Below are 19,682 nucleotides of genomic sequence, written 5' to 3' on the forward strand. Positions count from 1 at the left end.
AAAGTCCTTATCTCCATCATTATCGCCTGCAGCAACGTCCTCCATTTCGACATCCCCCATCTCAGCTGCTTCTACAATCTCCTCGTCATCCTCAATGTTCGGCTGGCTCACCTTCGACTTTCGACACAGGACGTGCCCGAGGCCGAGGCTTTGGCGCATGCAAAAGGATCTTCAAGTCCTTCAATGCCTTCTTGTCTTCAATAGACGCAATCTTCTCGGTGGTGCGTTGATCAGCGGCTTCTTTCTCCTGCCGCTCATGCTCGGCTTGGTCGTTGTCTTCCTGGATTTGACGAGCAGTGCGCCTTTTCCTCTTGTTTTGGAGGAGGATCTCACCAGGATGCTGGTTCACATTTTTAGGACGAGTGTTTGGGCGCACCATTGTTTGAACGGTCAGGCTTGTGGAGGAGAAAATTTGGTGTAAGGTTGAGCGGTCACTATGGACTTTGAAACTCTAAGTTATGTGTCGCGCACCCTGTTTTGTATGTATTACATTACATTCTCCCTAGTGTGTTTGCTAATGGTTTGCGCTTTTCAGTTAGCCTCCCATCCATCATGCCAGACGAGATCCCTCATGCGCAGCTCAAACGACAAGCGTTTAGCGCCCGCCGCATCCAGTGTCCCTACCCAGGCTGCAAACGCTGGTTGAAAAATTCCTCTGGGCTGAAACTTCATCAAAGCTCGGCCCATAGCCACTCGTTTACCCATCCTGGATCACAACGCACACAACACGCCTCTGTTGAAGAAATTGAAGATGAAGAAGCTCCCAGACGCACCAACAATGAGCTCTGGGAGTCGAAGCATGGACTTATTCGTGATTATCACGAGACGCTGACTGGTAAGTCAATAGTTGTGCTGCGGTGCCGGCTTGTCTCTGATTAAAACCTATACCCACAGGTTGTATTTGTGACGAGAATGGCAACTTTGTTGACCCTGGCACTCCTCCTCCACCATACACAGCAAAAAGTCCTGACGACTGGACTCCATATTGCAACCGACTGGAATTTGAGTGCGCAGATTTCATGTACACTGAAAACCAGATGTCCGCTGGTGATATAAACAAGATTCTCTACTTGTGGGGAATCACTCTCGCTGTTCATCGCGACAATCCACCATTTGCCGACTACAAGGACCTGTACAATACTATCGACGCAACACCGCTAGGCGATGTCGCATGGGAAAGCTTCTCCCTGAAGTACAATGGCGATAAACCTGCTGGAGAGTGTCCACTTTGGATGGAACAGTCGCACGAGGGGGGGTTCCGGGACCCTCATACCGTCGTCAAGAACATGCTCGCAAATCCAGATTTCAAAGGTGGAATTGATTATATGCCCTACCGTGAATTTCAGGAGAAGGATGAGCAACGCCGCTATAAGGATTTCATGTCAGGAGACTGGGCCTGGCAGCAAGCAGTATGTATTTTGTGTCTGTTAGTATATTCTCATATTGATGTCAGGTACAGGACCAAATCGCACAGGACCCACAAACACATGGTGCGGCTTTCGTTCCCATCATTGTAGGCAGTGACAAGACGACGGTGTCTGTCGCTACTGGTAAAAACGACTACTACCCTCTATATCTCTCGATTGGGAACATTCACAATAACGTCCGGCGGGCGCATCGCAACGCATAGGTCACACGGTGTGGCGACGGACACTACCAGCGCATTATATATGGCCTTGGACCCTACATTGCAGACTACGAAGAGCAGGTAGTATTGGCGTGCATGGTCAAAGATTGGTGTGGAAGGTAAGTGGCTACCAGAGATCCTCAGGACACCGCCTGTTCGTATCTGCATTCATCTCAGGACATCGCCTGTTCGTATCCGCATTCATGACCCCCCAGCAATCCTCAGGACACCGCCTGTTCGTATCCGCATTCATATCAGGACACCACCTGTTCGTATCCGCATTCATGACCCCCCAGCAATCCTCAGGACACCGCCTGTTCGTATCCGCATTCATATCAGGACACCACCTGTTCATATCCACATTCATATCAGGACACCACCTGTTCGTATCCGCATTCATGATCCTCCAGCAATCCTCAGGACACCGCCTGTTCGTATCCGCATTCATGACCCCCAGAGGGATCCTCCTCGAAGTTTTACGCGATGTCCTCAATGTATCTGCCGTGTTCCCCCCCCCCCCTCCCCCCCTTTTAGTTCTCTCTGGTTTTACTATGCAAAGTCTCATTTGTATTCACAGATGCCTTGCATTTCCCTCAAGTCTTGATGAAGGAGGTGTTTCTCGGTCACGCGAACATACTGATGCGCTTGTGGATTCTATAGATTTTGGTATACTTTGGGACGAGTATGGTATCATTGGCGAGTTAGTGGTATGTTTTCCCCCCATATCATTTGTGCATTATTGAACTAACGGTTGCACTTCATAGCCCTTCACCAATGACTTTCCTCGTGCCGACATTCACGAGCTCCTTGCCCCCGACATACTGCACCAGCTCATCAAAGGAACCTTCAAGGACCACCTTGTTGAATGGGTGGGTCAATACCTCGAACTCACGCACGGCAAAACACGCGCCAAGGCGATCTTAGATGATATTGACCGAAGGTATTTTCAATCTGCCGCTGCCTGTTGTGATTACTGACAATACACTAGAATTGCTTCCGCGCCGCCCTTCCCTGGCCTACAACGCTTTCCACAAGGCCGTGGATTCTCACAATGGACAGGTGACGACTCCAAAGCTTTGATGAAGGTACATTTTCATTCACTATCTCACGTTTATCAAATTTACACAGCTGTTATCTAGGTCTATCTACCAGCAATTGAGGGCCACGTACCAGATGATATGGTTCGGGCATTTCGAGCCTTGCTAGAGTTCTGCTACATCGTGCGCGCGAACGTAGTGACGGACGACACTCTCGCAGCGCTGAAAGATGCCCTTGGGCGTTTTCATACTTACCGGACTATTTTCCAGACTACTGGCGTCCGCTTCGACATTTCCCTACCCCGACAACACTCTCTCATCCACTATGAGCTTCTCATCCGAATGTTCGGTGCTCCGAACGGCCTCTGCTCGTCAATCACGGAATCAAAACATATCAAGGCGGTAAAGCAACCATGGCGACGTTCAAGCAAGTACAACGCGCTCAGCCAGATGCTCCTTACCAATCAGCGCCTGGACAAAGTCGCTGCAGAAAGAGTTGATTTCACAACACGCGGCATGCTCAAAGGGTCTTGTGCCTTCAGCTACTACAATTCATTTGGTATGTGGTCTGTTTTATTTTAATTGAATTTTACTCACTGAATTTCTAGTTGAGAATCCCTCATATATCGACAACGACGATGGAGACCCAGAGGTCCAACCAAACCCAGCGCATGCAGGAAGCAACCCCTTTGCTATCGAGAGTGACGACTTTGACGATGTTGAGGATCAGGGTGTTGTAGATGATGTGGATGTCATTGCTGATGTGCAATTAGCACGGACCTTTCGTGCGTATCCAACCCTCTACTCACTGTGACCTTCGTTCTTAACACACCGTTCAGAACGAAAACGCGCCCGTACCGTTGCTGATCTCGCAGACGAACTCGACATCCCATCATTCCCGTGTTAAAGGGTGAGAGCTAAGATAGCGCGAGCCTCAGTCTATGGCAAAGAGACTAAGATTCCTAATGTACGAACCTAAGATAGCGCGAGCCTATAGGTGTACTAATGAGTATGATATCAATAGGGACAAGGAGAGCGTACACACCTCAGTCTATGGCAAAGAGACTGAGGTGCGACGAGGGCGTCTGCCCGCCTTAAGTAAAGAGAAAGAAAATAAACGTAACTAAGTGAGTGACATGCAATGACAGGGGGAAATTGTACAGTGACAGTCGCGATATTAGAATGACACCGGGTCGGGTGCTCTGACGGATCACCTCTCAACATCCCGACCCTCATTCGCCTCTTCCTGTACGACCAAATACACGCAGACAACCACCATTCTTCTGCCGATGTCCCCCTTCGCGACTGTCCATCCTACACGGGACCAATCAAGATATTTCATTCAGCCGCTGCAACATTTATCGCACTCAGTGATCCGAGTGGAATCACTGGTATGCGCCGTGAGCACATTCGCGTTGTGCCTTCGTGGCGCAAGGGACCAGCTCGCTTTGACTGCGCCTTCGTCAACACGGACAATAGGCATGATGGAATGTTGAGCATGGATGTCGTTCGAATATTCTGTTTTGTCTCTTTTACTTTTACTAACAGTCACACATACCCATGTGCCCTCATTCAATGGTTCCATCGCATCGCCGAGGAACGAGACGAGCTCACAGGAATGTGGATGGTGGCACCGTCTTTCAATGAAGACGGCTCTCGCGATTTGTCCATCATCCATATTGACAGTATCATTCGCGGTGCTCACTTACTCCCAATATTCGGTACTCAGCTCGTACCACGCGGCCTTCGATTCTACGATTCTCTGGATGTATATTGAGGATTCTACGTAAATCGGTTCATTGATCACCATGCTTTTGAGCTGGCATCTTAATATATTCATTTTTTCTTGCAATGCTTAAGTTCAAAATTTGTCTTAAAAATACTTTAATTGTCTGAGCGTCTTTGTCGGCTTGATGGTAAGACACTCAAGTTGCCATCCAAGTCAAATCGAAGCCTTAGAGCCCATCTGGACAATGAATAACAAAATTTCAAATTTCAACTGAGTCATGTCACATGGTCTGGGAGATCCCGGATCACACAGATTCTTTCACACAGGGCACCTTGCTTCCCTGCCATAACCGCCATGTCATCTAATGTATCAAGCCACAGTGATGGATCTAATCGCTCCCTTCGTTCTCGTGGTACTGTTGATCCAGTAGAATTGAAGAAGAACCAAAGCAAAAGAAAGCCTGCTGCCTCCTGGACGCTAGAAGAAGAAACTGTTTTCGTTGACTTCCTGTTATCTCAGTTCTCTGCAAGTGGCGATGGAAATCCCAAGGGTACAACACTCACCAGCGCTGCAAATCTACTGAAGGAGAGATTCCCAAATGCATCTGGTGCTGAGAAGACAGCTGGTGTTTGTAAGAACAAGTGGCAATCTGTATGTTATCAGTCCGATGATCGTGTTGCCGGTGATCAGGGAAAACTCAAAGAATGTATGTCTTGCAGCTCAAAACATCATATGGTGCTGTCGCAGATATCAAGAACACATCGGGATTTACATGGAGTGATGAGTATGGAGCTGGAATAGTGATGAAGAATAATGATGTCTGGGATCGGTACGTCAAGGTATGTATTGTTGCCACTGCTGCAGCCGGCACTACTAATAACGCAATCACTCTCAGCGACGCCCTGCAGCGAAGGCCTTCAAAAATAAGGGCTTCAAACATACCTCTGCTATGGAGCAGATGACGCCAAAGATTGCAAAAGGATCGCATGTCTATCGACCACCTCCAGTGCCCACCGGCAATGACATCCCTCAGGCTACTCCTCCCTCCTTTAATCTCAGCCAGCTTACCTCTGCAACCGAAGAAGTCATGCAAGTGGGTGGCAGTGGGCTTCTCCGCACTCCTGGGCCATCGGCCACTTTCAGTGATCCCTCATCAACATCGCCCTCTACTCCATCTTGTTTCCTTACCTCTTCCGGTGGTGGCTCAGCCCCCTCGTCTGTGTTGACAAGTGTTAGCCGCAGTGCAAAGCGCAGAATCAGTTCCACACCCTCAATTATTGAATCAGAAGCAAGCGCTCGAAAACGTACACGCCGGCCACTATCTGTAACTGCCCAGGCACAAAAGGATGGGTCTGAGACGATGAAGGAGCTCACTACTTACATCAAAGACTACCTCCAAACTCCCCCCCAGGTTACTTCATCTGACCCCCTCGCTCGTGCTGTTGTCTTGTTATCAGAACATACGACTCTTACAGCTGATGATCAGCTCGAGATCGCAGACTACTTCGCTAGGGACAAGACACAGGCTGTAATTTTTTCTAATTTTCCAGAGACAACTCGAGCTGCCTGGTTGGAGAAAACTCTCCGCAAACTCAAGTCCAACCAAGACGACGATGTAGTAATGGTATAGAGCTTGAAGCGGTGGTTCTGCGGAGTGTAGTACGACAATACAAACTACTACTTATTTGTATTCAAGCTGTACCTGGCAATGGAAGTCCTCGTTCCCTATGCTCATTGAGATAGTCAGCCCACATTTCCTCTGCAATTCTCTCCCGCCGCTGATCCGCTCTGCTCTGTTCTGCTGTGTCAGCTGGTCCATCGCCGAGTTCACCCAACGCAACATCAAGGTTCATTCCGTCAGATTCGACGTCAAAGTCGTCAGGATGATACCTTTGATTGAAGTTGTGCAGTGCGCACAGCGCTACAGGGATCCGAGCCTGAATATCCATGTTATATTCAGGGACATGTCGCAAGATGCCCCATTGACGCTTCATAACACCAAAAATGCGTTCAATCACATTGCGAAGTCCAGCATGACGAAGGTTGAATAGTTCCTTGGCATTCTGTGGCCTGTGTAGAATCCCAGTCAGACGCTAACTTAAAATAATAAAGGATTAGTACTACTTGATATTGGCCTGTCGCCACTCTTTCAAATGATAACGGACACTCCGGTATGGAACAAGGAGGACATCGGAGGTACCAAAACCAGCATCCTGCAAGAAAGTATCGACCTTCAGGGATGCGTAGGTCGTTTGAATGGGCGTCCGTCCACAGAGCAGCATCAGACATAGATCCGTCCCACCCACAGAGTGAATACAAGAAATGGAGGTCAAAATCGCAGATGAACAGACAATTTTGCGATAAAAAACCTTTGCGGTTACGCATGTGAAAGTGTTCCTCTGGCGGTACAAAAGCCTGGATATGCGTGCTGTCTACGGCACCGATACACTGATCAAAGAACCGATATCGAGGATCATCGAGAATTTTATGGGAAATTGGGGTTGTGTGAGTCGGAAATGTGATCTGGGAGCTGTAAAATGGATTCGACGAGAAGAAGAAAAGCATGCGTTTGAAATATCTTGGAAAATAGATTAAGTCGCTTGAAAAATAATATCGAGACCACTATACCTTGTGACCGTGTCAGGGGAGCGCTGGAATCTCTCCCCAACAAGGCGGGATGATAATCCAGTGACACATGTATATATAAAAATGCCAAGCTGCTCCTCCACTGATACGCCATTGCGGGATAGGACAAATCTATTGTGGTGAAGAACCTGCAGCAGTGCATTGAAAACATTGCCATCAATACCAAAGTTGTGCCGGATCCTGTCAGGATGTCCATAAATGAGCTCGTACACCCATGCTTCACCAGTGAGGATGGATGTATGATATGGGATGCGGACAGTTGAGGATAAGAACAGAAGCTGGTAGGTATTCATAATTTGCACTACCATAGCTATGAGAATCACGGTCCAGCGACGTCGACGTTGGTCGAATTGTTGTTGCGCTTCAAGGTCAATATCATAGTCCATGTATGCGAAGCGTTATCATTGTTAATACGAAGTCTAACCGAGGTGTGTGATCCGGGATCTCCCAGACCATGTGACATGACTCAGTTGAAATTTGAAATTTTGTTATTCGTTGTCCAGATGGGCTCTTAAACATCTTGACGCACTTGGGCGCCAAACCAAGTAAAATAAGTTCGTAATAAGTTAAATTAAGAACCGTGGTATTTTACTGATGTAGGGAGGTCTATGATAAGCATCTCGCGAACCTCAAGAAGTTTGATACTCGAACGAAGGATCACGGTATCCTTGATGGCATCCTGACGGAACTCAACAACAATGGCAGGTATGTGTATTTCGATCATTTGAACTTTCAAATTTTACAATCATAATACAGGTCGCATGCAAAGGTGGATCCAATTGACGTCAGGGACGGAGACTGCCTTTCAGACAACGAGATCAACAAGGCCATCCGGGAATACCAGCAGGGCGGTGGTGCAGACAGTAGTGACGAGGTGGAGTCTGACTTGGAGTCCGAGGGCGGTCAATTTGAAGTTGATGAAGTCGAGGCTGAGTAGAATAACTGCAGACTAGTATTTAAACCGTGAATGCACGCCATTTATCTCCCGAGTGCGCGAGTGCTATGATGTGTACTTACTACAATTTTAAACAATAGATCACTACATAGCTGCACTACATTGCCAAGGTACGAGATACCGGATGCTATGTTGTGCAAATACACATATAGTCTGCGCTACATGGTACTATATCGGGGGGGAGATGCAACCAGGCTATAAGTGCGATGTAGCCTCTGTGGCGCTATATTGCAGTTCCCATTTTTCCTGATGTGGGGTATGTGCCTGGAATAAGATCAGGATTGTTGTATTCATTGACTGGAATCGATGGAGTCCTCGATGACGGACCACAAGGTCAGGCAACGAGTTGGTAGCACTCCGAAAACAGATTTTGAAAGCAGCAGCTATATCTAAATGTTCGTCTAATGTTGTCACACTCTAGATCGGAGACATCGACCTTCAAAGCATTGTTACAACAGACCTACCATCATTCCATCCACCACAAGCTCTATAAAATGCTCTTAAAATACAATTGATTCCCCTTCAAACACCCTTTTGCCATCAAGCTCGTGGTTCCCATGGACGCGCTCAGACAAGCCAGGCATCGCATCGTCGGGACTCGGCAAGCTCGAGATTCAAGTTTTCTCGTTCAATGTGAATGTTAGAATACAACCAATGGTAATACTTCGACCACATAAGGAACACCCAGATGAATCCTTACGCATTCGAAAAATAGGACCTAACTGATCAGACTTGAATTTTCCACAATGCTCAGGAGCTCGTTGATATCGGCAGGAGTTCGAGGCAACACGGTGCTGTTGACACAACATTCATTTTATGCGCATATATTACCGTGAAAGACCCGCCGTGATGGTTACACCGGATCTGACGATTGAAACAAATGTGCTTCAAGACCATTTGCGAGCGCAAATCGGGGGATCTTCTTCTTTGGTAATGACGCAAAGCAGTCGGCGCACACGTTCATTGCAGTAGATTCGGAAGAATCGTCGGCGATGCCTGCCTTGTCGAGCATCAGACTATTAAGATAAATGACACGGATAAACACTACGGCAGGATGCATCGGCTGACGGTGAAGGTGTCAACCACTCGGAGGATGCCTACATATGTTGGCAAACTCAAAGGCACACCAGTATAAGCTGAAATGACGACTAGTCTTGAATCATGTAAGTTTTGAAAGAAAACTGTCAATTCACTGTGAGGCATTATGATAGCGACGAAAGCACTCCAACAGAGGACTGTGACTGGCCACTCACTTCGACGAACAGCATGAAGGCTCCCGGGCCGTGCCGTCTGTATTTTCCATTCCTGTGTGTCCATTTTTCATAGATTTTCAAGCGCTCGTGCGCTCCGCCACGACGGCTCCGTACTCTATAGATAGTATCTGTGCAATGTAACGTTTGTCAGGGCTCTTTAAAGCCAGAGTGCAAGGGCAGTGACAAAGCAGGACATCACATTGTACATTGTACATTGCAAAAGATGGCACAATCTCAGATATGATATATGACACAAGTAAGACCATTACTCGTTTTTGAATGCGAGCAATTGTTGACGACGAGACGCCCTCTTATAGGCTGACCACGGAGTACATTCACAGATATCAATAGCTTTTTGTACAGTCATCAACTTTCCTGCGGCCCACGGCCATCAAATTCCCACAAACGCAGATTCGTTCACAGGTGCCTGAACGTTTCTGTCTAAACCACCCTAAACCACCCCCGGTATGGCAAACTTATTAGCATTAAATTACGTGAGGTCCTAACGTTACCGGTCTTATTAAGCTGAATCGTACGAAAGCGGTTTAGCTTGATGGTTTGGAGAAGAATATGTTCATACCGTTAGTTCCAAGTGTACAAAACTTCGACTTGCTGGGCTGATTCAGTTGCAATGGCATCGGTCGTAGTGACCTTCAAGCACGGTAACCTACTCCGAGTCGCAGGTACCACCGTGGCGCATTATATAGGATGTACTCACACGCACTTGGTTGCATCATTAACCTTATTCTTACACTATAAAGTAAGTGGTAGTCTCAGGCTTCCGCAGAACTGATATCCTTATCTTCCACCAGTGATCAGATTACCCTACCGTGACGCACACAGCTGAAGCAGTGATGTCTGTCCCAACTAGTTTTCGTGAATATCGCACCCAGGTACGCGTGATTTGTATACGACAGCGGTCGACATCATTGACTCACACACACGGTGAGGTAGGGTGATGGCCACCAGAACTTGAAGCTTCAATCAGTCTCTCTCTCTAAGCCGAAGGCTACCGAGGTGACCATCAAAATACATGCCGTCTCCCTGCAGGTCTGTCCTCATTTAAATATTCGACTGCCCGAGATTCAACGTACTCTCAGTTTCGTGACCTGGCGGTCTCGAAAGGAATCTACCCACAGTTAGTATTGTTGTTTAAGTTGGAATTCGCGCTCAACACGGATCTAATAGACAGAAACGAGGCATCGTTCCTTGCTCTGATGGCGCAGGCGAGATTGTTGCACTTGGGCAAGACGTCAAGGGGTGGAAAGTTGGAGATCGTGTCTGCCCAAACTTTGCACTGGACCATATCCATGGTGATGTCACTGAAGACATCAAATTTACTGGACTTGGTGGCCACATCGATGGTGTGCTCCGGGAGTACATCAACGTCCCCGTTCACGTATGTGTTCTTTTGATTTTAGCATCGTATTGCTTTGCCAATGTCTATTTAAGTCGTTGGTCCGCATCCCAGAACATCTTTCATACGAAGAAGGGTCGACTCTTCCGTAGGTTTATTATCTGTCCTTATCTTGTCATGCTCAGACTTTCGCTAGATGCGCGGCGTTGACAGCTTACAACGCTTGTCTTGGACCCGTCCCTCTCAAAGGCGGAGACTACGTACTCGTTCTTGGTACCGGCGGCGTTTCAATGTACGTGACGGTTTCGCTGGCAATATTAACTTGTGTCAAAGCGGATCTGTTAGCTTCGGCGCCCAATTAGCCCTTGCTTCTGGTGCGACCGTCATCGTCACATCATCTTCTGATGAAAAATTACAAGTCGTAAAGAAATTGGGTGTGCAACACATCATCAACTACAAGAAGAACGTCAAATGGGACGAAGAAGTTTTGAATATTGTATGTTTGTTTTGAGGCCTTCACTAGCACGCCTAATATATTTAGACCGGCGGCCGTGGCGTTGACCACGTCATCGAAGTCAGTCCCTAAAAATGCACGATTGTGGCGAACTTAATCAAGTGCGATGCAGGTGGGAGGGCCCAATACTATACTGAAATGTATCAATGCCGTACGCTATGCTGGATGGATTCATATCATCGGCTACGTGTCCGGGGTAAGCTTCATCTGTATCTTTATCTATACCATTAACGCCACTTATTTATGCAGGGCGATAACGGTATTCCCGTAGGTTTTGCGATCGCAAAAGCAATCACCTTCCGCGGAATTTTGATTGGCTCTGTCAAACAGTACGATTGAATTTCCATATCTCTATTGTACTGATCGGCGACTCATAGGTTTGAGGACATGAATCGACTCCTTACAGCGCGCAAAATCTGTCCAGTCATAGACAAAGTGTTTCCCTTCGAGGAGGCTACTGATGCTTATGCGTACCTCGAGAGCCAGAAGCATGTCGGAAAGGTAGTAATCAAATTGGTGTAAGGTGCAACCGTGCAAGGGTCAAATGTAGGAATCGAGCAATCCCGTGTTGTACCATATAAGTATGTGTAAGACGTGTAACAGTTAAATATTCAGTACGTAGCCGTATCCAAACTCATCTATGTGAGAAATGACAAAAATCCCGGCAGCTGAATGCTCATGAACGTTCTTTATTGCCACATAGCTTGCAAGAAAAAATGCTGGGGCTCACTGTCTACTGCAGAGAGAGCAAGCAGCATCATATGACGGATCTCATTCAGTGGTATGTATAATGGTAATATTCCTCCCGACTCGGATGTTGCGGACGAATAAACGAGGTCGGACTCTACTAGTCTTTTCAGGCGGGCGCTTGCACCAACGTTGCGGTAGTACAACTAAACTGGCCTGACGTGATATAACTACCACTCTCTTAGCTTCGAAATAAGAAGCCGCCCCGACAGTTATAATTCCTCTATTAGAGCCCATCTGGACAACGAATAACAAAATTTCAAATTTCAACTGAGTCATGTCACATGGTCTGGGAGATCCCGGATCACACACCTCGGTTAGACTTCGTATTAACAATGATAACGCTTCGCATACATGGACTATGATATTGACCTTGAAGCGCAACAACAATTCGACCAACGTCGACGTCGCTGGACCGTGATTCTCATAGCTATGGTAGTGCAAATTATGAATACCTACCAGCTTCTGTTCTTATCCTCAACTGTCCGCATCCCATATCATACATCCATCCTCACTGGTGAAGCATGGGTGTACGAGCTCATTTATGGACATCCTGACAGGATCCGGCACAACTTTGGTATTGATGGCAATGTTTTCAATGCACTGCTGCAGGTTCTTCACCACAATAGATTTGTCCTATCCCGCAATGGCGTATCAGTGGAGGAGCAGCTTGGCATTTTTATATATACATGTGTCACTGGATTATCATCCCGCCTTGTTGGGGAGAGATTCCAGCGCTCCCCTGACACGGTCACAAGGTATAGTGGTCTCGATATTATTTTTCAAGCGACTTAATCTATTTTCCAAGATATTTCAAACGCATGCTTTTCTTCTTCTCGTCGAATCCATTTTACAGCTCCCAGATCACATTTCCGACTCACACAACCCCAATTTCCCATAAAATTCTCGATGATCCTCGATATCGGTTCTTTGATCAGTGTATCGGTGCCGTAGACAGCACGCATATCCAGGCTTTTGTACCGCCAGAGGAACACTTTCACATGCGTAACCGCAAAGGTTTTTTATCGCAAAATTGTCTGTTCATCTGCGATTTTGACCTCCATTTCTTGTATTCACTCTGTGGGTGGGACGGATCTATGTCTGATGCTGCTCTGTGGACGGACGCCCATTCAAACGACCTACGCATCCCTGAAGGTCGATACTTTCTTGCAGATGCTGGTTTTGGTACCTCCGATGTCCTCCTTGTTCCATACCGGAGTGTCCGTTATCATTTGAAAGAGTGGCGACAGGCCAATATCAAGTAGTACTAATCCTTTATTATTTTAAGTTAGCGTCTGACTGGGATTCTACACAGGCCACAGAATGCCAAGGAACTATTCAACCTTCGTCATGCTGGACTTCGCAATGTGATTGAACGCATTTTTGGTGTTATGAAGCGTCAATGGGGCATCTTGCGACATGTCCCTGAATATAACATGGATATTCAGGCTCGGATCCCTGTAGCGCTGTGCGCACTGCACAACTTCAATCAAAGGTATCATCCTGACGACTTTGACGTCGAATCTGACGGAATGAACCTTGATGTTGCGTTGGGTGAACTCGGCGATGGACCAGCTGACACAGCAGAACAGAGCAGAGCGGATCAGCGGCGGGAGAGAATTGCAGAGGAAATGTGGGCTGACTATCTCAATGAGCATAGGGAACGAGGACTTCCATTGCCAGGTACAGCTTGAATACAAATAAGTAGTAGTTTGTATTGTCGTACTACATCAGCAAACTACCGGTTTTGGATACAAGATTCCCACAGCGACACAACTAGCACAGCCCCACAGTGGTACAGCGCACAGAGCGCACAGAGTGACAGTGCGGCACAGTCTCGCACAGTGCACAGGGTCAGGCGATAAAATGTGATGTAAATTATAGATTAATATCAATATCTTGCTGGTCTTCATCAAAACACGAGATCTCGGAGAATGCATTTCACAGCATGACAACTTATATTCATTTAATAAAGTACTTCAACAGATAGCTAAAATATAAAATGTGCAATGCGTATATGTATTGACAATCATGTACACAGTACAAGGCTATGGTCACAATGCAACATCCAACAGACAGATATTCTAATCAGCTGTACTCATCAGCGACTGCATACCGATTTTAAGAACGAATTTGCTTACATGACTTGATGGTGGATTTTGGACGAGGAGACCAAAGTGACTGCTCTGAGCAGACAAACCCGCACCTCACCACGAGAGCGCGTGTGCGCCCTACATTAGCTTCCGCATCTCCAAAATTTCTCTTTGCCCTCTTCGCTCGAAGTCGTAGGTGGTGTTTGCGCATGCGAAAATGATGAAGAAGCCGCTCAGCAAGGTCCTTCTCGAGACGTCGAACTTCGAGATCAGCTCGTGCCATCTCGAGCAGGTAAGATGCTTCCTCTGAAGTCTCCGGCATTGAGTCCATGTAAGCGTCAAATGGTTCATTTGGGTAGCGGCGTATGTACTGTAGATAAAACTGATTCAAGGCAAGTGTTAGAATCCAGCCCATAACTCACCATATTATACACTTCCGAGGAGTCAGATGTATCATCTGAGATGTCGGAAGGAGTTACAGAATCTGAGATTTGTTGGCCTCGACATAGTGAATACGGGGATTGAGATGATTGAGATGGTGAGGCATAGCTTGAACAACACTTCGACATTGTAGTTACAGTTTGCGTCGTCCCGGAAATTGCCGGGACAATATTGAATCCAAATGAGTTCAATGACTTACTTCGCACCTTCGATATGCGCTGCCCCTCCTGCAGCAAGCGTTTCAAGAATGAGGGACGCTTTCTGCAACACCTGAATCAGCCTTCTTCTCACTGTTACAAGTGGGATGGTAACCTAGTTCGCATCTTAAGACCAGCACAAGCTCCAAGTCCTCAATTTCCTCTCCACAACGACACGGACCCGACCTTTGACCCGGAGTATATGGACCATGGAGTTGATGCAGACACTGGAGCGGAGTATGGGTCTTCAGGCTCGCAGGCAGATTACGGTGAAGAAGTGGAGTTTTATGACGGTGCAGGCAAGACGTGGGGTGTTGGGAAGACTTTCATGGACCAATTCAACGAGGATGAATATGCTGCAGAGAGGGAGCAAAACCAATACTTTCCTTTCGCTAGCAAACCGGACTGGGAGATGGCATCGTATATTCTTCGGTCCGATCTTAGCATGGCCGAAATCGACGAGTACCTCAATCTTGAATTTGTGAGTTCATCTATCCTCTAAATTTCTTCGTCTAAACTTATGTTCAGACCAAAACACTCCCGTTGTCATTTCGCTCTTCGCGAGAACTCCGAGGACGTGTTGAATTGCTCCCAGCTCCCCCTCAATGGAAGTATCAAAAAATCACTACCGAGTTTCCAACGACAAAAACCCTTCAAATATTTTATCGGGACGCAATCGAGTGCTTGCAGTCACTTCTCAGTCACCCACTGTTGGCCGCCAGCTTTGATTTCATCCCATGCAAGGTTTACGAGTCTGCCGAACGTGCGGTTCGAGTTTATCATGGTTTCATGACAGGCGATCATGCTTGGAACCTTCAGGTAAGGTCTCGTGTCTTGATTCCTCGTTCTGTATAACTAACAAGACCACAGAAAGACCTACCTGAAGGTGCATCCCTCCTTGGTGTAGTCCTCTCCTCGGACAAGACCAAGGTCAGCAACATCGCTGGCAACCGTTACGCGCATCCACTTCTTGTTAGTCTCGCCAATATTGATCCTGGAGTGCGTGCCAAAGGCTCCTTACATGCATATATCCCACTTGCTTTGCTTCCTGTTGCAAAGTTCTTGCACAGGAACAAGCGCATGCATGGGGTTCTCGCAGACCGTTTACTTCACCAATGTATCGACCTCGTTGTTGAGCCATTGAAGCAGGCTGCCCGTCTTGGCGTTATGATGAGTGATCCACGGGGTTTTAGCAGGTATTGCTTCACCCCCCTCGTTGCTTATGTCGCAGATACTCCGGAGGAACTTGTAATTGCATGCGCCACTATGAACTCATCGCCTGTCACTATGGCTACCCGTGAAGACTTTGGGGACCCAATCCGACACCCTCCTCGTGATGGATCATCAACCCTTGCCAACATTGCAGCGATTATAACATCTATCTCACCTTCCGATCTCATCCCGTTCTTCGAGGCATGCAAACGCTACAATCTAAACGGTGTTGACTTGCCATTCTGGAGGAATTGGCTTACCGCAAATCCTTCCTCCTTCCTCACTCCAGAACTACTTCACCATCTCCATAAAATGTTCTGGGACCATGATCGTCTCTGGTGCACAACAGTGGTTGGCTCGCAGGAAATTGATTTTCGTTTTGCGCTCCTCCAGGTGTGCACTGGTTACCGTGCATTCAAGGAGGGAATCTCCGCTTTGAAGCAAGCCACCGGGCGAGACCATCGCAACGTTCAACGGTATATCGTTGGCGTGATTGCTGGTGCTGCCCCTGCCGACTTCATATCTGCTATTTCGGGCCCTCATGGAGTTTAGATACCTCGCTCAAGCCCCGCATTTCACCGACAAGCAAGTGGTAGATTTAGACCGCTGTCTTAAAGTCTTTCATCGGTTCAAACAGTCTATCGTTGACGCTGGTGCTCGGCGGGGGAAAGGGGGTGGGGATAAGCCATGGGCGATTCCAAAGCTCGAGCTGCTGCAGGGGGTAGTGCCCAGTATTTGTTCACACGGCGCTGTCATGCAGTGGTCTGCAGACCCCACTGAACATGCGCACATCAAGGTTGTGAAGGAGCCAGCGAGGGCAGGGAACAATCACGACTACGACGCGCAAGTGTGTCGCCACCCTCGATCGTCGTGATAAGGTGGAGCGTTTTGACCTCGCACTCCAGATGCGTGCACAGGAGGACCACGAAAGGGACGAAGACAACGAGGGTGGTCTTGTCCAGCATTTTGTCAAGGACTACTTTGCTTGCGCGCGCGACCTCATTAATGGTGTTCATCCTCAAGCTCCCCGTCCCTATCGAACATTCTCCACCTCAATTAACGCTTACCATCTCAGCTATGACCCCACGCACACGAAAATGACAGTGGATAAGGCTGCTGAAAACTTCTCTCTTCCTGACCTCCGTCCCGCAGTCTCCGATTATCTTGACCAGGTTGATGCGCATGTTGATCACTTCGCTGTTGGTGGGAGGCGCCATGCCCACCCTGGCTGCCCCCTCCCCTTTGAACGCATTCAAGTATGGTGCAAGATACGGACACAATCAAAATCTTTTCACGACCCTGCACAGCTTGAGCCCGCGCAAACGCTACATGCTCAACCACCCTCCAGTGCCTGGCCATACGGCCGATATGACTCTGTCATCGTTAGTTCAGGCAACACGCACAAGTGGCCAAAAAGTGGACTGGATGGTATGTTTTTATGTCTATACCGTCACGCTACTGATGTTGACAAACGCAGGACACTTTGTTGCTCACCTTCGCTTGATTTTTCGTCCCATCACGACACTCTCATATTCCGAATCATATCTTGCATATGTTGAACGTTTGGATGTTGTGACTCTCGACGATTCTACGGGTATGTATATTCTCAGGCGTGCTCGACGAGCGAATAATGACCGGATTGGCGATGTCATCCCAATAACTCAGATTGTGGCACCCGTCCATCTCATCCCGCATTTTGGTCCAAAAGCCGATCCGCGACTGACGATGCAAAGCAGCATTAACCATGCCACAGAGTTTTACCTGAATAAATTCTGGAATAAGGAGCTTTTCTTTGCGCTTCATGTGACTAGTAGATAAGCTCTTAGCATTAGACAGATAGGGGTATTCACTAGAATGGTGGTTTTTTTCATTGGCCCTTGTTTTTAGCCCATCGTGAGAGTCGCTGTGGCATAGCACCCAAATCCATGTAGGCTGACACGTCAGTTACAGTTTCTTTGTTCCTTGAAGTCTTTTAATGGCTGCGGTCTTTGGAGACTTTGGAGGAGATGCATACTACTATACAGCTCGTAACTCCAGAGGCAAAAAACCCGGATCCGATACGAAAAACGAACCAACGACTCCAGGGATGCCAGTGTTATCCACGACATCTTCATGGATCTCCAACAGATCAAAACGACGTGGCCCTAAGACAGAGACCCCGCGTTCTGCAGATGTGACTTGTATGCTGACGGATCGCTTAATCTCAGCATAGATTGCTTACTTTACATATTTATAGGTAAATCATCAAACACCCCAGCAGTGGTGCCAGAGACTGAAACTGTAGCAACCGCCAAGTCCGAAGCCGACACTGCAGTCGTGCATGATCAGGTTTTGGGTATCACACATGTTATCACTGCAAACCCAGGTAAGGGTGCTGGTCAACTAAATATTATTGTTTCTCATAGTTCGCTACTAGATGGGTGCCACGAGCAACTCGTAGATGCTCTTCGGCAGGTATGGGTGGAACCTGTATGCTTTATCAATGTCTCTGCCGAAAATCATGCCCGTGTTTTGGAGCACATGGACGCTCTCACATTTTCTAACTATCACACAAAGTACGTCATATATAAATTCAGTCAAACATTTTTCTTATGTCGATGTTGTTGTAGGATGTCATATTTTCCTCACAGGATGATTCTCATCATATACTCTCCGCTCCCTGTCCATGAAGAAACAACATCTGAGATGTCGTTCACGATCTCACATGCTCTTCACAGCATTCAGTACAACCGAACCCTCTTGAAGACCTCCGTCTTAACCAATAGTCGGATGTACTCCGAACACCTCTTCACTATACCCGACATGCAGGTGACCATGAAACCCACAACCACGACAGCCGCTGAGACGCAACTTCTCTGGATGGCCGAATCTGGATTCACTCAGTCTCGGGTTGCCATCATGACGAAAATGGAGGATACTCTTCTATCGCACGAAGAGCTCCTCCTCATTCTTATGATCTTGGTCAAAGAAAGGAAGAAATATGCCTCCCCCGCAGCAAACTCCGTTACTTGGAATCAGACACGTGAAGAGGGATCGGTGCGGACTTACAGTGAGTTCGCACCTGAACGCACTTCCGACAAGTTATTTGGGCCAGTAATAGCAATGGGGCATGAGTGGATTGATATTGAGTCTGTCGATTATTTTGTGTGGGTGAAGTCTGGGGATCAGCGGATTGACTTGGCTGCTCCTCCCACGGCGCACGGCGTGAGTCTAATGTTGCAATGATAAGAATATTTATGCTGACAAGTAGTATCTTTGCAGACACTTTTTCCGAATATTGACATGGACAATGTGACTGACGCATTGAACCATGGCTTGGATCTCGTGAAAGCCACGATGAGCAGCACCCTTGACTTAATCGAACCCAGCGTAAATCATAGGCATCTCCTCACTCCCAGCGCACTTACATTCAATTGGGAGCTTGACAGTTCCTCCATGTCAGTTGCCGTTTATGAAACTGCCCACGCCCGCTACTGCGATTGGTACCGTCGCCAATTCTCTGGTACGAAACGTCGTCGTGTGGACAATCCTACCACAGATGAGAATACCAGGCCCTCGATCAGGAGGGCATTATCCTCTGGACATGTCCAGGCGGACAACCAAGAGAACGCCAAATCTTCAATCAGCTCTGCATACGTCTCCGACACAAGCGACGAGACTGTTTCCTCCTCGGAACTAGCAACACCTGGAACCGAGTCTTCCTCTGGACTGAGTAGTGATGATTCAAATGTCTAGGTCTTGGTGAGGGGGATGGAACTTGGCTCCCTGTAGACGTATATCTTTCACTGCTCACTACACTTTCATCATGACCATTTTGTTCTATTTTCTTGTTGTACCTAGTACCCCCAGCGCCATTTTCCGCACTACCGCGCGG

The 19,682-nt window shown here is 47.6% G+C and overlaps 4 protein-coding genes across 4 annotated transcripts; all 4 read left to right on the top strand.

Moving 5' to 3' along the window:
- Positions 1–552: 552 nt before the first annotated feature.
- DFJ58DRAFT_860983 (uncharacterized protein) lies at positions 553–4,483 on the top strand (the record flags this gene model as incomplete). The annotated part of the gene is made up of 11 exons (XM_041394034.1): positions 553–835; positions 895–1,409; positions 1,460–1,603; positions 1,631–1,746; positions 2,205–2,334; positions 2,392–2,567; positions 2,616–2,712; positions 2,767–3,223; positions 3,273–3,449; positions 3,504–3,566; positions 3,933–4,483. 11 exons carry the CDS (start codon positions 553–555, stop codon positions 4,439–4,441), a joined length of 2,667 nt encoding a protein of 888 aa, XP_041238196.1. The 3' UTR covers positions 4,442–4,483.
- Positions 4,484–9,818: 5,335 nt separating this feature from the next.
- DFJ58DRAFT_813681 (uncharacterized protein) lies at positions 9,819–11,777 on the top strand. The gene is made up of 11 exons (XM_041391613.1): positions 9,819–10,140; positions 10,202–10,297; positions 10,348–10,385; positions 10,436–10,646; positions 10,700–10,752; positions 10,801–10,896; positions 10,950–11,100; positions 11,146–11,178; positions 11,231–11,314; positions 11,368–11,447; positions 11,496–11,777. The coding sequence occupies exons 1-11, from the start codon at positions 10,102–10,104 to the stop codon at positions 11,638–11,640; spliced, it is 1,026 nt and encodes a 341-aa protein (XP_041238197.1). The 5' UTR covers positions 9,819–10,101; the 3' UTR covers positions 11,641–11,777.
- A 2,835-nt stretch (positions 11,778–14,612) lies between these two features.
- On the top strand, positions 14,613–17,626 carry DFJ58DRAFT_733735 (uncharacterized protein; the record flags this gene model as incomplete). The annotated part of the gene is made up of 7 exons (XM_041386335.1): positions 14,613–15,077; positions 15,125–15,415; positions 15,467–16,284; positions 16,361–16,655; positions 16,714–17,064; positions 17,116–17,236; positions 17,286–17,626. The coding sequence occupies 7 exons, from the start codon at positions 14,613–14,615 to the stop codon at positions 17,624–17,626; spliced, it is 2,682 nt and encodes an 893-aa protein (XP_041238198.1).
- A 789-nt stretch (positions 17,627–18,415) lies between these two features.
- DFJ58DRAFT_636823 (uncharacterized protein) lies at positions 18,416–19,336 on the top strand (the record flags this gene model as incomplete). The annotated part of the gene is made up of 2 exons (XM_041381294.1): positions 18,416–19,012; positions 19,070–19,336. Coding segments are annotated over 2 exons (864 nt in total), but the record flags the coding sequence as incomplete, so codon positions are not given.
- Positions 19,337–19,682: the final 346 nt, after the last annotated feature.

Source organism: Suillus subalutaceus (assembly GCF_016647625.1).
Source record: "Suillus subalutaceus strain FC151 chromosome Unknown DFJ58scaffold_156, whole genome shotgun sequence".
Taxonomy (NCBI): domain Eukaryota; kingdom Fungi; phylum Basidiomycota; class Agaricomycetes; order Boletales; family Suillaceae; genus Suillus; species Suillus subalutaceus.

What these genes read in the sequence shown, in the direction of transcription:
- DFJ58DRAFT_813681 (XM_041391613.1), top strand. Translation starts at nt 10,102, where the DNA reads ATGTCTGTCCCAACTAGTTTTCGTGAATATCGCACCCAG. An exon ending in TCGAAAGGAATCTACCCACA is followed by an intron (nt 10,386 to 10,435) that starts GTTAGTATTGTT and finishes CGGATCTAATAG; the next exon opens with ACAGAAACGAGGCATCGTTC. An exon ending in GCGTTGACCACGTCATCGAA is followed by an intron (nt 11,179 to 11,230) that starts GTCAGTCCCTAA and finishes AGTGCGATGCAG; the next exon opens with GTGGGAGGGCCCAATACTAT.